The following is a 15,539-nucleotide window of genomic DNA, read 5'->3' as shown; positions in this document are numbered from 1 at the left end:
CACCTCTACGTCAGGTGTGTTGCAGATAACGGCTGAGTGATTGAGCTCCACCACTGTCGCAACCAGACAGCCTTCAGAAAGCCTGAGCAGGCGCTTACTGTCGCCACAGCTCCTGATGACACAGGCAGGACCAAGCCCGGAAACCTCTTACTACACTGATTAACATAGCAGACATATTTTAATCACATGAGATATCAGTGAAGCCCAATGCTGGAACTTCCAGGCTCTTACGGGATGTTCCTCAGGTGTTTCTGTAGGCAGACACATCTCCTCTATTTCAGTATGAGTGTTTAGGGCCTCATGAAAAAAAAAAAAAAAAAAATTTAATTTATTAGGCCCTAATAAAAGATTAGTCCTCATTAGATAGTTCTCAAAAGCGTCTGTAGGCAGACACATCTCCTCTATTTCAGTATGAGTGTTTAGGGCCTTATGAATAAAAAAAATAATTAATTAATTGAATTTATTAGGCCCTAATAAAAGATTAGGCCTCATTAGATATTTCTCAAAAGCGTCTGTAGGCAGACACATCTCCTCTATTTCAGTATGAGTGTTTAGGGCCTCATGAATAAAAAAAAAAATTTAATTTAATTTATTAGGCCCTAATAAAATATTAGTCCTCATTAGATAGTTCTCAAAAGCTTCTGTAGGCAGACACATCTCCTCTATTTCAGTATGAGTGTTTAGGGCCTGATTAAAAAGAAGTGGTGTTTGTACCCTGGTGTAGTTTGGCTTAGAGACAAGAGGTAGGCTAGGTCTTTACAGCCTATAGGATACACGATTAGGCCTCATTACATATTTCTCAAATGCTTCTGTAGGCAGACCTATTTCCTCTATTTCAGAATGAGTTGTTAGAACCTAATAGAAATATAATAAATTACATTTATTAAGCCCTAATTTATAAAATAGGTGTATATTATAGGTATAAATAGGTATATTAAGACTTTACGGCCTACATGGGGCAGCATTAGGCCTCATTAGATATTTCTCAAAAGCTTCTATAAGCAGACACATCTCCTCTATTTCACAGCTGATGATTAATAATTCAAATAAATAAATTATATATATATATTAAATTCACCAGGTCCTGATAATTAAAATAAATGTTGTTTACATACAGGTGGACAGTATAGCAATATTTAAAGTGTTAAATGAGCATCAATAGACGCAGACCAGTATTGATATTTTAGATATGAATATTTTTTTTTATGTGCTGTGGAACTCCATGTTAATGAAGTAGCAAAAATCACGTTTCTGTTAATCCACCAGATGGCGCTGTTTTTCTGAATAGAGCAAAAAGCGTTTAACGTTTATTATTTTTCATTTGCATAATTTGAAGCTGGCTGTTGTTCTTTACAGTGTGTAGTTTAATGATGAATAGAACAGAAACAGATTAACAGATAAGTTCTCAATTTAATATTTAAAAAAGTTTTTACATTGTTTTTACACCTAGTTCAAAAGTTGTTTTCCTTCTCCTGCAAAGTTGCTATTTGGTAGGTGCAAGGTGTGGGTGGGCCATTATTACATATATTACATTTTTTAATATACACATATATAAAAAAATTTTAATATACACATATATTACTTTTTTTGTATATTGTGTTTTAGTATTCATCTTATCTCTGCTGAAAAGTCCACCAGGTGGTGGAAAACCTGTTTTTTCAGATGTAAACGTACCCTATGCTGGTCCTGCTGGACGGCTAGCGTGGCAATACATGTATTTTGTGGATGGTTCTTAAAAATATATATGTTCTAAACTAAATTGTGTGGTAGTGTATGATTTTGGACCTAGCACAAGGATCCTATCAGTGGTGACTTCAGAGTCGACCATTTTAGTATCTCCAAGTCTAGGCTGAATTTCTCTATATAAATGTCTGTCACTGTGACACCCTGTGGTAAAGAAACCCTCATACGTTTGTTTTGGCGTATGTACATTTTTCACCTGAATGGAGTATAGCTGTCAAACAACCCACAACACAAACTGGAGAAATTGACGAACAAAGTGAGACCTGACAACAACAATATCACTGGATCATCCAAATCACAAAGCTGTTAATGAATCAAATTCCAGATTTTGTAAGCTAGGGTGACCATATTTTGGTTTTCAGGACACTGGGGACACATAAGTGTCCATTGTGGTTGGGTGTTTTGTTGTGGCTGGGGGGGCTTGGCAATGGCTGTGTCTGAAACGTAAAACTGCTGCCTACTGAAGCAGGTTTAGTAGGCAGGAAGGTTCAGAGTCATGTCTTAATCAAGCGTTTGTCTAAAATGCAGCCTGCTAAGGTACCACCTTCATCTTGCCGAGTTGTCATCAGTGATCAGACGTATCCTTCGCTGTCTTATGTATCCAATGATCCTCTGCAATCTGTTTTATTACTGACGAGGAATTGCCAGTTAAGGTTGTTAATTGTTGGTATCCTGAAAGTATGTGATGTCCTGCTGCCCTCAAAGTGTGTCTCAAAGCTGATTCAGTTAATGGTACCTTCATCACAACACTGCCCTCTGAGGTACTGACTTATGAGACAGCATGGACAGCAAGGCATTGAGGCAGCCACCTTCCGTTTCAGACCCACACCCAGTGTGTATGTGTGTGAGGGTGGGTGGGTGGAGTTAATTCAGTGGAGCTGAATGTTGTAACTTGCCAAGGCCTCTTGTTCGTGATCATGATTGGCTACACCTGGTAGTTTCTTTGTGCCCACTAAAGAGTTTGTTCAACAGCAGCAATTGGATTGACCAATACACAGTACAATGGGAAACTCCTCAGTGAATTACACAAGTCGGGGACGTCCTTTGGAGCCATTTCTAAATGAACGTCAGATTCCAGGCTCAGCAGTGTAAACATTAGTTGCTGCATATACAGAAGTAAGTTATTGGGAGGTGCAGCCTCTTTGCCATGGTCTGGAAGAAGACCTGAACTGTTACCCTGCTGGAACAGCGATGTCAGGGTCTACAATCAAGCAGGAAGGATTGACACCTTCAAGCTTGACATAAAGTTCACAGCCCTCTAGAGAGATGTGTTATGATCAGATACCACCTGCTAAACACAGTGGAGGTAGCAACATGCTCTGGGGGTGTTTCGGAACTGGTACATTTTAGAAAGTGGATGGAAGAGTGAAGATGTAGGACTAGCTCAGAATTCTTCAGCATAACCTCGAACCATCAACTATGCAGTAGATACCTAGACACAGTTGTGTGTTCTAGCCAGACAAAGACCTTAAACACCTTAAAGGTGATGATGAAATGCATAAAGCGGGTTTGCAGTGCATAAAACACTACACATTTGAAATGACCTTCCCAAAGTCCTGACCTTAGCCCTATGGAAATTATGTGGACTGTGCTTAAAAGTCAGGTCTGTACCTGGAAAGTAGGAAATGTAACTGAAGTCTATCGATTCTGCCAGAGAGAAGAGTTGTCAAATATCCAAGCAGAATTCTGCCAGAAGCTTTTTGATGGCTATTAAAAGTGTTTGGTCAAAATGCAACCTGCAAAATGACAATCAGCCATATATTTATATTTTTTCCCCTATATGCATAATTTGGAGGGATCCCTGTGATCACCACACGGGCTGCTGAGCCTCCTTATCATTTCCAAGAACTCCACCTGATTGGATGCACCCCACCTGTTAGACCAGGGGTGGGTAACAGGGGCCAGAGACCAGCACAGTTAGCTGGTTTCCAGGTGAATTGAATGCTTGAGTGCTTGAGCAGGAAAAGCCCAAACCTGTGCAGGAATCATCTGCTCCAAAACCAGAATTGCCCATCTGTATATTAGACGGCTGCATACGTCAAAGTATGCAGAAGGCCCTGGTTTCCCCAAAGCTTTTTAGTGTTACGATCATCATTAATGGTAGAGACTGAGTTTAGTGTGATACTCGTTGGAAGGCGAGTCCACCCAATGCTCTACCAGTGTAAAGAGGCCAGGAAACCAGGACCAGTGTTTGATGGGAATACTTGTGCTAGGAGACAAAATACAACAAAGCAGATTCTCTAGACAGGACTAAAATTCTCATCACTTAGTTGGGTGAAAAACAGCAGGTCATTTTCTCAGGGGAGCAGGGAGGAATACGCTGACATGTAGCACCTGTTAAAAAGGAAATGTCCTTAGGGCTCCATGTAAATGTAACCTTCAAAAACATCTACTTCTGACCTTGATGATTGCTTCACACTGCTTAGTCATATTTGTCATGTTTTCTTAAAATGATCTAAATGAATTGCTTCCCACACACTGCAGACTTCCTATTCCTTGTTTTTTCTTCTCCATTTCATAGTGCACCACCCCCCCCAGGTTCTCCATGCTATTTAAATCTGGTGGTTATGTTGACCATGACATCACCTGAACTTCCTCACTCCTCAGCCCACTCCAGAATTAAGAAGAACTGCTAAATATTTCCTCTGCAGTTGTGTGACTTTTGACCTACTTTGGTAAGTGCATTCAGAACATGTTCAGACTTATTGAGCTACTTTTTAATCTTCAAAAAGATTTTTTCATATTAATTTGCAACAATTGCAATTATAAATATGCAATAGTTTGTCCTTTCATCCGTCCATCTTCTCATCCACCTTGTGGTGGGTCTGGAGCCTACCTGGAATCTGGGCATCATTCAAAAATATTCTATGGACTTGGGGCCCATCTTTCACAAAGTACCACACACCCACCGTTGAATCACATTAGGGGCAGTTTAGCAAAGCCTAAGCGTCTACCGTGTGGTTTAAATGTGTTTAAGAGGTTGAAGGAAACCAGAGCACAGAGAGGAAACCCACAAAGATATGGAGTGAACACACCAACCTCCTCACATATAGAGACTAGAGTAAGCATCAAACCCATTTTAAAAGATTCAGACATTGCGTTTCCTCAATGCTTTGGTAAAACTTCTTGGCAGTAATTACAATCAGGTTCAAGTCTGGGATTATGGACATTCAGAGACCCATGCCAAATCCACTCATGTGTAGTTTGGAAGGTGTGTTTTGGGTCCCTAATTCGAGGTCCTAAGCCCTCCTGTTTCTGCTGCAGAAAGACATCCCTGCACCATGATGCTGCCACCACCATGTTTCGCTGTAGGCATAGAATTAGCCAGGCTGTGCTTGGTTTCCTCCAGGAAGCTTTGGGTTCTTGGTCACCTCTAAAGCCCTTCTTCCCCATTTGATCAGCAGCCATGGGGCTCAGGATGCACTTGAGCTCAGTGTTGATCGTCTTAGCAAAGGGTGTGAATAATTGTGTAATTTAGATAGTTAGGTAGACAGATCTGGCCAGGTTCACGGTTCATCTGGAAAAACTGGGTGCAGGGAAGGAATACACCCAGTCCATCGCAGGGCAACATATCTGCCATATAGCTAATCCATCTGCCAGCATGTTTTTGGGAGGTTATAGGAAAATGGACCCCAGGCTCCTGGAGCTAGCTGTGCAACACACCTGCTACGCCACTGTATCAGTACAAGCAAATATACATTATAAATGTATGCATTATTTATTGTGGTACCGATGGAGAACAGGGCTTATTGCCTTTACAATGGTGCAGCATAAAAATCAACTAGAAGGTGAACTTTTTTAATCTTGGCATCCTCATGACTTACAGAACTATTTCTGGTTGACTTGTTCAGCAGTTTTCCTAACGGATGAAATCATCTTGTTGCTTTCACGGTATAAAAAAGAAAAGTTTTAGCTTTGATGTGTCGCAACTCTAATTCAGTGGGCGCATTTTCATCACATGCTCAGCATCATTATTACTTCATCATCATGACACATCTGTAAAAAATAATCCTAAGTAATGTGACCACATCGCATATTTATTACCCCTCCTGTCTTTATCACCTCCAGTCTACAGTGAAGAGCTGTACCTCAGCTGAAGGTGGGTGCTGTGCTGTTCATTGGTTGATTGAACTATTTTACACATGTGGTCTAGCTGGATACTCAAAGAGCATGCAGTGTTATTGTTGTGGGGCTGTTTGTTGTGATTAGCATAGCTCCCAATATTGCTTGGTTGTACTGCTAGTAATGACAATTGTCTATTCATTAATTTTATTTATTTATGTATTTGTTTGGCCATGAAACTGACACAATTTATGTCATTCCAGAACATTAACCCATGCCTGAATGATCAGAACCAAAGAAAATGCTTGTTTTGATACTGCATTTTCATTGATCTGTAGTTTCATGGTTAGAACATGATACGTGTGGAACATTTTCAATGCTGTATTTTATTAATTATTATTATATATTATTTATTATTACATATTAATGTATATTGACACATTGCTCATTCGGCTACTGTAGTGCATCACTGCTGATGCATTACTTTGGGTAAACATTCTACAAATGATTGCCATTAAAGATTCTGTTTTAAGTAAATTGTGCCATAAATGTTTAAATAACTTAAATTATGCATAACATCTCATCTATTAGGCATGCCCTCTTTTGGGCGACAACATTATCCAGTTAAGAATTCTACTGGATTTCCAAATGTAGAGATTATTAGTCTTTTTTAATACATGGCATTGCCAATGAGGCAACGGCATTTATCCAGGTGGCTACAGTCCTACATCACTTGAAAAGTAAAGCAATGCCATTTTTAAACGATTTACAGGGGATGATGTGGCTGCTGTTATCTTTGGGTCTGATTGTGCCTGGCCTGGCCCAAGGCTGGCTGTTCAGGAAAAAAAGGCTGGACCCTGAAGTTCATATGAATATTGTAAGTATATTAGGAGCTCGTTTTCATATAGTTGTACATGGCTGGTAGCTAAATGTACCTCATAAATATGTGTCTGTCAAGTATTACAGTATTGGCCTTGATTTGCCGGGGTGGAGCATTCAGCATCAGTACTTTACAGTGAAACAGACCATGTTAAATATATTTTATATATTTTATTTTATAGTTTATAATGTCTTTATATGTGATAATGTTGAACTTTTCAGCCCTATGCACACTAGCCACATACTACCACACTAGTTACAATACAGTACAATGTGCAATGTACAATATCCTTTTGAATTTTCAAATGTGACAGAACAACAATGTTCTAAATTACATCCAGAAAATTCAAACAGTCCCCAACATCAAGACTGAAATGTTAGCTATAGGTGCAGATCATAGTGTAAAAAATTAGTGTGTAAGTTAACATGATTAATATAAGGTTTAAATAAATAATTAATAATCATTAGTAAAGAATCAGAGAACATGCGTGTAATGTCATTGCAGTTAAATTTAATGGTAGCTTTAGCTCTAGTATTAGCTCATCTGAAAGAGCAGCTTTGTTGCCTCAAGCCTCCAGTTAATCCAGCAATTAAACCTACCGCACACATTGGCATGTTCCCAGACCATTAACTGACCGTTGTCTTTACAGTGTGCAGCTTCTATGAAACTTCTTTTGGAAGCTGTGTGTAGCAGCTCGCCCATGGTTGTGCTAGACGATTTGCAGATGTAGATTTATTGTTAAGTTGCAGTCAGTACAGTTTTTGGAAACATATGTAAATATCCATCGTCTAAAAAACATCAGAATCGACCAGCAATATGTAAAACAGTTTATTTATTGTGTTTAGAAGAAATGTTCATGTTCAGAAAAGTGAAATGTAGTCATTTTGTTACTTGTCAAGTCAAATTTATTTGTATAGCTTTTTACAACTGTTGTCGACACAATGCAGCTTTACATAATTAGTAAGTAGTAAAAGACAGAGACAAAAAAGAAGTGGCGTAAGAAGACATAAAGGATCAAAGACCCCCAGTGAAAGGCCAACGACGACAGGGGCAAGGAAAAACTCCCTCAGAGCTGGTGGAGGAACCAAGACTCACAAGGGGACCCGACCCTTCCTCCTCTGATCAGAACTATTTAAACATTATTGATAAAAATTACCAAACCATCTAAACTGTTGAACTGCTCTGATCATAATCATAATATACTAATTATGGTGTAGATAGATAATAGTGGTGATATTAAAAGTGGCAGATAGTTAAGAGTCCATTTAGGTTTTAACATGGTCATTAGGCAGGTAGCAGTCTTCCAGCAGGTCAGGCTGGGTGGCCATTTGCTCGGAGAAGTTAAAAAGAGAGAGAGTTAGTTCTCTACTTTACTGTTTTGAAGCTTTTCACTTCAGTGAAGGTGTTTGAGTCCATGGAAAAACATACTTTTGTTGAATGAAGTTGAACGCCAACAGGTTTCCAGTACGGTGTGTCCACTTTTTTACACTTTTTAAAAATTTTTTTAGTCATTAGCACATCATCATGATCACCAAAATCAGCATTTTTGCAGTTTTTCAATGTATATGTTATTTACGTTGTGTCAAATATCATAGATAGATATATATAGATCAATAGATCAATGAAACAGAAATGCTGCAAAGAAAACAGAAACATCTGTGGTAGTGAACACACACTAGTGAACTAGGGGCAGTGAGTACACACACACCCAGAGCGGTGGGCAGCCAACTCCAGCGCCCGGGGAGCAGAGAGGGTAAACAGTGGTAGCCTGCCGAGCACGGGAATCGAACCCACAACCCTGTTATTGATAGCCCGGCGCTCTAACCGCTGAACCACCACTGTAAAGTTGTCCTTTTGATCTGACAGTGACGGCATATTGTCTGGTGAAGTAATGCTTGAAGTAATTAAAAATGAAAAATATGTTTTCGTGCAGCCCTCGTCTTCTGCACTGGACTTTGCTTCTGTTTGAACTGCTGTGTCTGTGTGCAACAGAGTGAGATCATCAGACACTGGGGTTATCCGGCAGAAGAATTTGAGGTGGTCACTGAGGACGGCTACATCCTGAGCATCAACAGAATCCCACACGGCATCAAGAACAAGGCCTGGCAAGGTGAGTAGTCCTGCAGTAAAATGTCATTTCTCCACCTCCCCCAAAAATCAATCCGAATGAGTCTGAATAGGGCTCAAGCCTGCGTCTGTAGAACGTTAGTTTGCTAGAATCAAACCTGCATGTTCTGAAGTTCCTTACAGTGCTCTTCTGAACATAACTAGTTGACGCTTGTTCAAGACATATGGAAATAAGCTCAATAAAAAACAGGAATCTGTCAAACTGATTTAGAAACACTCTCTCTCTCTTACTCACACATTATGTTACACACAACACAGACGTTGCAACACAACTACGTTCCCACAGTTACCCCCTACGCTGAAACAGTAGCGAAAAAAGGAACCTTTTTTCATCAGTCATCCTTCTGTGTGCCGAGGAGGTTTTCTTTAGCTTTTGTTAAATCCCTTTTTAACCCACGCTTAACTTGATTTTAGGCCTATATTACAGGTCAGTCCCGATAGTAATCTTGACAGTTTGGGGTGTTATTGAGTTGTCATTGTTATATTGCAAAACCCCCTTATTACCAGTAGCACAGCATTTCCAGTTCTGTATTTATTAAAAAGCATCACATGCAAACTGTTAGCTTTGCTTTTTGAATTGAATGATACGCCATCATGGCTAAACCTTTCAGACACATCAATTCCACTTCAGAAAAACATATTCATTTTTGCAGTTATTATTAAAGCTAATTTGTGTTAGTGGCTTTATGTTTGGTGTGGTGTGGTTGGTAGGAACTCCCTCTTGATTCTGCAGTAGCCAAAAAAAGTATCCATATATTCTGTGGAAGATGTCAACTGAGTGAATGGAAGCCCAATATCTGTGAGAAACTCTTTTGGGACTTGTTTCTAACTTTTCGGCTTAAATGGAAGCTTTCATGTCCCTGCATTTCCCAGCACAAATGACGGTAATCTATGGAAGTACTGAAGCTCCATAATCCAGACTGCACCATATTCCATCAGCAGCACCAGGGCAAACAGCATCAGTGTAAACTGGAACACTCAGTATTGTACTGTTCTGATGGCGGCCTGTGCCTTTGTACTTTGGCTAATAACACCTGCTTTTGTTCTGATCTGACTCACTTGTCCCCGCAAGACTCGAGTACAGGTCGACTAGCATGTGCTGCTCATACTTTATGTTATCATTTTCTTGTAGGACTGGCAGCCTATTGATAAGAAATGGGTTCTAGCTATCTTGTACATCAGACATCTGAACTGTTAAAACCTAGGATGGTACCTGGCAGTTAACCCTAACATGAGATGTCTGCCATCTGTATTGCTGTTTAATGGGTCTGAGAGTTGGAAGTCTTGGGGATACTGTGTTGTGTAATCGCTTTCCACAAATATGTGCATGTCCCCTGACTCACTCTTCTCAAGAGGACCAATTGTATACTTTCCAGTTATTTCGAATGTAGTCTTAGTGTAAATTCTCTAAGAGCTTAGGGAATTGTTCTGTGTTATGTTAACTGACTCCCTGGCAAATCTACAGTCTGGTTTTACGAGGCCTTCCACCTACATCTCATGAAAAAGGATCTCCTCACAGGCCTTTCTATGTCTATTTCTGTGCTCCCTGGAGAGCCCATTCACATTGTCTATTCTGAAAGAGATCAGCGATAAGGCTTTACTAGGCTCGAACAGATGCACACACACAGTGCTAGCTACAAAAGAACATCTCAATATTGAGTCACATTCTAGAAGTAAGATTATAATGACCTTTGTGGTGTTGAGACCATCTGATTGAACCTGTGTCCATTGAGATAAAGTTCTGCTTCAGCATTAACACTGTGGATTAAGCTTGATTATTATTGGGATTTCTGTTTGTGACAGATCCCAGGCCTGTGGTGTTCCTCCAGCATGGTCTTATAGCTTCAGGGAGTAACTGGATTTCCAACCTCCCCAACGCCAGTCTCGGCTATCTCCTGGCTGACGCCGGCTTTGACGTGTGGCTGGGTAACAGCCGAGGGAACACCTGGTCAAAAAACCACGTCAGCCTCTCACCTGACCAAAAGGAGTACTGGAGGTTTAGGTAAAATTGCATTCTACTGTATTTTGTTTATTTGTCCGTTTAAGGTTAGACTCAACTGAACGATGTTGAATGTGTACCTGGTTCTAAGAAACGTTCCCTCTCTGGGTTGTGTCTTTGTGGCAGTCGTGATGAAATGGCTAAGAAGGACCTCCCAGCAGTGATCAACTTCATCACCAGAACCACAGGACAGGAGAAGATCTTCTACGTTGGGCATTCTCAGGGAACCACTATTGGTAAAGTACCTAGATCTCACCTGTGACCTGTGGGGAATAATGTTATATGCTGTAAAGCTTAAACTATGACTTAAAGAAACATTATGTAGCATTTTCACCTTAAAATAACAGCTTCAAAATTATTGAAATGCTCCACCGACTTGAAAAAGAGAGAATAGTGGCACTATCGTTGCTACTCCAGACTTGGCACACTGAGTCACATTTGTGTAAAATCCTGTACTATTACTATTACTCAGTTAACATGATTCTTTTACTTTCAGTGACAATTCTGTATCTCTCAGCTTGTCCAGAAATGTGTGCATACATGTCCCTTCTTGATGGCTCAATACAGTATGCACATTAACTTCCTGACTGTAGGGAAGTAAGCAAGCCCAGAAGCAAGAAATGCCCATTCTTGCATAATGCTGCTTTAATATTGAATTCAGAATTGCAAGAAAAATGCAAGATATGTCAAACTCTGGAGTCTACAAGTGTGTCAGCTCCTCAAATGCAACGTTAATATTAACTGTGACAATACAGTGCAGAAATGTTGGTTCAAACATTCCCTGAATCTGTAGAGCTCGCCCTCTCCATTGCATCTCATTGGCAGATCGTACATGACTCACATTCAGAGTTATGAGGAGACGGGGCAAGACTCGTCTCTGCCTCTTGTCATGCATAGCTGGTAATTACTTGTAATATGTAATTTATGGATTTGTGTGTCCGTCTTGTTGTGATGATGTGTGAAATTGACCAATGAACACTATTCTTCTGCCTCTCGCCGTTTCTAAAGTATTTCATTTACACATTCCACTACTTTGTGAAGCTCAGGCTCTGGTAAACCCATTTCAAGCACTGAGACAATTCGTCCACATGAGTAAAGGTGTGCTTTTACAGGAAATATTAAGAATTTCCAAAACCTAAATTCAGTTTTTCAGGTTTAGGGATGGAGTATATCTTCACTTAGTGTGCTATGTGGTTATGTGGGGTCTCATTGTCATAAGAGCTGAGACTGTTCTGAACATTGTAATATACAATATGTTGGTATTATCTAAAATACAAGTACCTTTAAGATATGCATAAATCGAGAAAATTCCTTAGACTCCAGAGGGTTACAATAGCTGTCAAGAAAATACTTGCGATTAATAAAAATAGTGTTATTTAAATATTTAAATATGCTTTACCACTGATTAGACTTTAATAATTGATGAGTTAATATCTGCCTCATACTGAGAATATATCATATTCCTAAAGCCTGACCTCATCTCTTTGTGTTTTGCAGCCTTCATGGCGTTCTCCACGATGCCAGAACTGGCTAGCAAAATCAAGATGTTTTTTGGTCTGGCCCCTGTGGCCACAATAACCTTCACGAGCAGTCCCATAGCCAAACTGAGGGTCCTCCCTGATACGTTGATTTGGGTGAGAATGAGCACCATAGTACGTAGCGCACACTGAAGGCCAACACACCTGCATTCATCTCTGTCTTCTGTGGCTCAAAAAATATTCCTTGTATTTTCAGGGTCTCTTTGGAAAAAAAGCCTTTTTTCCTCAAAGTAGACTCATCAAAATGTTTGCTACAAAATTCTGCATCAAGAACCCATTCGATGTGCTGTGTCAGAACGTCTTCTTTCGCATCTTCGGCTTCGAGAAGAAGAACCTGAACATGGTATGTTGTCTTGGTACTTGTCTTTGTCCAGGCTAAGAACAGTGCTGATGTCCATCTATGTTCACCTGATCCAAAACAATGTATGTCTTACATTTACATTTATGGCATTTATCTGACGCTCTTATCCAGAGCGACTTACAAGGTTACTCGTATTACAGAGGTGGACCAACGTAGTGTTCGGAGTCTTGCCCAAGGACTCTTATTGGTGTAGCGCAGCATAGTCACCCAGACCAGGCATCGAACCCCAGTCTCCCACATTGTGTGGTAGCTTACTGGCCGATAGTGGTGTTATCTTGTTGCGCCACACCAACCATGTCTTCAGTAACACATGGCTGTGGCATTTTTTTACCTGTTCTGATCTCCTGTCTGTACCTTTCTCTCACCAGACGAGAGTACCTGTGTACATCTCACACAATCCAGCTGGAACATCTGTGCGGAACATGGTGCACTGGTCTCAGGTACCCGCAGCTCAGTTCCACACCCGCGAAGCAGAGATGTAAAAGGCCTAGTAGTGGTACCTTAGTGGGCCTGGGTATTGAAGCCACAGTGTAACCCATCAGTAACCCAGCTCTCTGAACACTGAGCCACCACTGTCCAGTCTGGTTTCTTGCTACTATTTTCTCCAGTACTTATTTGACAAAAAGGTTGTGAAAGAAAGCATTACCTGAGTTTCTAAATTGTATGAGCACTTCAAGGCAGCTCTAATAGTTCATCATGCTCAGCACTTGATGTGAAACCACACAGAGAAACATTTAGACGAAGACAGGGCTAATATTCAGGATGCCACGCTACTACTGTTTTATCTATGCAGCAGTACAGCATTATAAACCACATAAGGATGTGTTTAAGGTGTCCGTGCTCACTGGGAATTCTTTTATTTGCAGGCTTTGAAAAGTGGGAAACTGATGGCATACGACTTTGGAAAAGCTGGAAATTTGGTGCACTATAAGCAGGTATGGCACAATGCTGTTCATCAAACTTATCCCAAAAGTATTGGATGGAGTTCTTCCACTCCTCCACAGCTCAATACTGGGGTGCCTTATACCCCTCACGCCCACGTCTGGCATTAGGCGGCAGCATGATGCCAATAGGTTAATGTTTATCTGCTCTAGACAGTCCTATTCTATTGGCAGTACCTCTGTGTCAGCAATAGGTGCAAATTAAAGAAGCTGAATGCATTTGTTAGAAAGGGTGTCTGCATACATGATGGATAAGGGTTGGCTTATGTTAGCTAAGCATGATGCCAGTCTGTCAGCCCCTATACGATGTTGGCACAATGTGTGATTTTGAGTTCTAATAAGCACACAGCTAACTTCCGTTTTCTCCTGCCAGCTGACCCCTCCTCAGTACAACGTGCAGGACATGAAGGTGCCCACAGCTCTGTGGTCGGCAAGGCGTGACATACTGGCAGACCCCCAGGATGTTGCGAGGCTTCTACCGCAGATTCCGAACCTGGTGCACCATCGCTGCATCGAGCACTGGGGGCACATGGACTTCATCTGGGGCCTGGATGCCCCAAAGGAGCTGTACAAAGAAATGATCAAAATGATGACAGAACGAATGTAATCATTTCCTTTTGGAGATCTTTGAGGATTTTGGTATGGACTGTAGAGTAACCACCAGTAGATGGCATGCTACGTCTATGCTACTTCTTACATCACCTTCCAATAGAATGTAGCTATCCTGTAGAGCAGCGCTGCTCAATCCTGGTCCTGGAGATCTACCACCCAGCAGAGTTTAGCTCCACCCTGGGTCTAACACACCTGATCCAGATAATGAAGGCCTTCAGGAGCAACTGAACATTAGAGTCAGCTGTGTTGGATCTGAACTCTTCAGGGTGGTAGATCTCCAGGCCAGGATTGAGCAGCACTGCTGTAGCGGGTAGCTAGCTAGTTGTCGAAGATTTTCTTTCACATGCATTGTTAACTTTGCGTTTTAGCATATCTTGGCATTTTATCTCGTCATTCTTTCTAGATGTGAACTTGGTTCTTTGACAAGATCCAATGAGTACAGTTTGTTAATATAATATATAATATAAATATAATATAATATATGATATAAATGCATAATGTATATCATTTATATATATATATATATATATATATATATATATATATATATATATATATGGGCCTCATTCACCATTATTTTCTTAAGAATGGTTTGGACTAAGAAAAGTCCTAACAAAAAGTCTGTCAGATTTTTTGTGCTGAAAAACTGAACAAATAATACCCAATAATAATAATTTAAAAAATGGTGAATTATCTGAATCTTAGAAGATCTAAGAAGACGTTCCTGTTGGTGAAACAGGAATGTTGACTTTTAAGGAAGTTGACTAATACTTTTGTTGTAGAATAGACATGTCAGTAATACCACAACAGGATACCCTGTCAGAAAATACAGCACTGTCTGACATAAGCAGTGCTCTTATTCAGAGTCCTTCATCATCATGAGAACTCGTCTGAAGTCTGAAGTTGCACATGCAATTCTCTGAGATTTATTATCAGAAAAAAATAAAAAAGTACAGAAAATAAAAGAATAGTTTGTGTGTTCATTTAAAAATGCCTTGTATTAGATGAATTTGTTAAAAGCAGGTTCAAGTGCAATGCATTTTTGGTCGTCTTCTTACAGTCACACAGCAAGTGAACACACATACACTTTATGTCCAAATGTTTGTGGACATCCCATCTAATGAATACATTCAGCTACTTTAATTTCCACCCATTGCTGACACAGATGTGGAAATGCACACACACAGACTGGGTTGATTCTTGTAGTTCTTTGGTTTTTCTATAGACCTTTATAAACATACCTTTATTTTTGAGAATGTAGATTTCTGACTTGCTT

At 40.2% G+C, this 15,539-nt stretch overlaps 1 protein-coding gene across 1 annotated transcript; it reads left to right on the top strand.

Annotated features, from left to right (window-relative positions):
• The first annotated feature begins 6,580 nt into the window (after positions 1-6,580).
• On the top strand, positions 6,581-15,225 carry LOC140543759 (gastric triacylglycerol lipase-like). Its single transcript, XM_072666975.1, has 9 exons — positions 6,581-6,682; positions 8,678-8,795; positions 10,616-10,814; positions 10,938-11,047; positions 12,309-12,445; positions 12,546-12,692; positions 13,079-13,150; positions 13,577-13,645; positions 14,025-15,225. Exons 1-9 carry the CDS (start codon positions 6,581-6,583, stop codon positions 14,256-14,258), a joined length of 1,188 nt encoding a protein of 395 aa, XP_072523076.1. The 3' UTR covers positions 14,259-15,225.
• The last annotated feature ends 314 nt before the right edge of the window (positions 15,226-15,539 follow it).

This window comes from Salminus brasiliensis, chromosome 22 (genome assembly GCF_030463535.1).
Source record: "Salminus brasiliensis chromosome 22, fSalBra1.hap2, whole genome shotgun sequence".
NCBI lineage: Eukaryota > Metazoa > Chordata > Actinopteri > Characiformes > Bryconidae > Salminus > Salminus brasiliensis.
This window is presented reverse-complemented; position numbering and strand designations above follow the sequence as displayed.

Bases quoted from the DNA above. Each gene is read 5' to 3' on its own strand.
- LOC140543759 (XM_072666975.1), top strand. From the start codon at position 6,581: ATGATGTGGCTGCTGTTATCTTTGGGTCTGATTGTGCCTGGCCTGGCC. The intron at 8,796-10,615 runs GTGAGTAGTCCT...TGTTTGTGACAG, and splicing joins CAAGAACAAGGCCTGGCAAG to ATCCCAGGCCTGTGGTGTTC. The intron at 12,446-12,545 runs GTGAGAATGAGC...TTGTATTTTCAG, and splicing joins TCCCTGATACGTTGATTTGG to GGTCTCTTTGGAAAAAAAGC.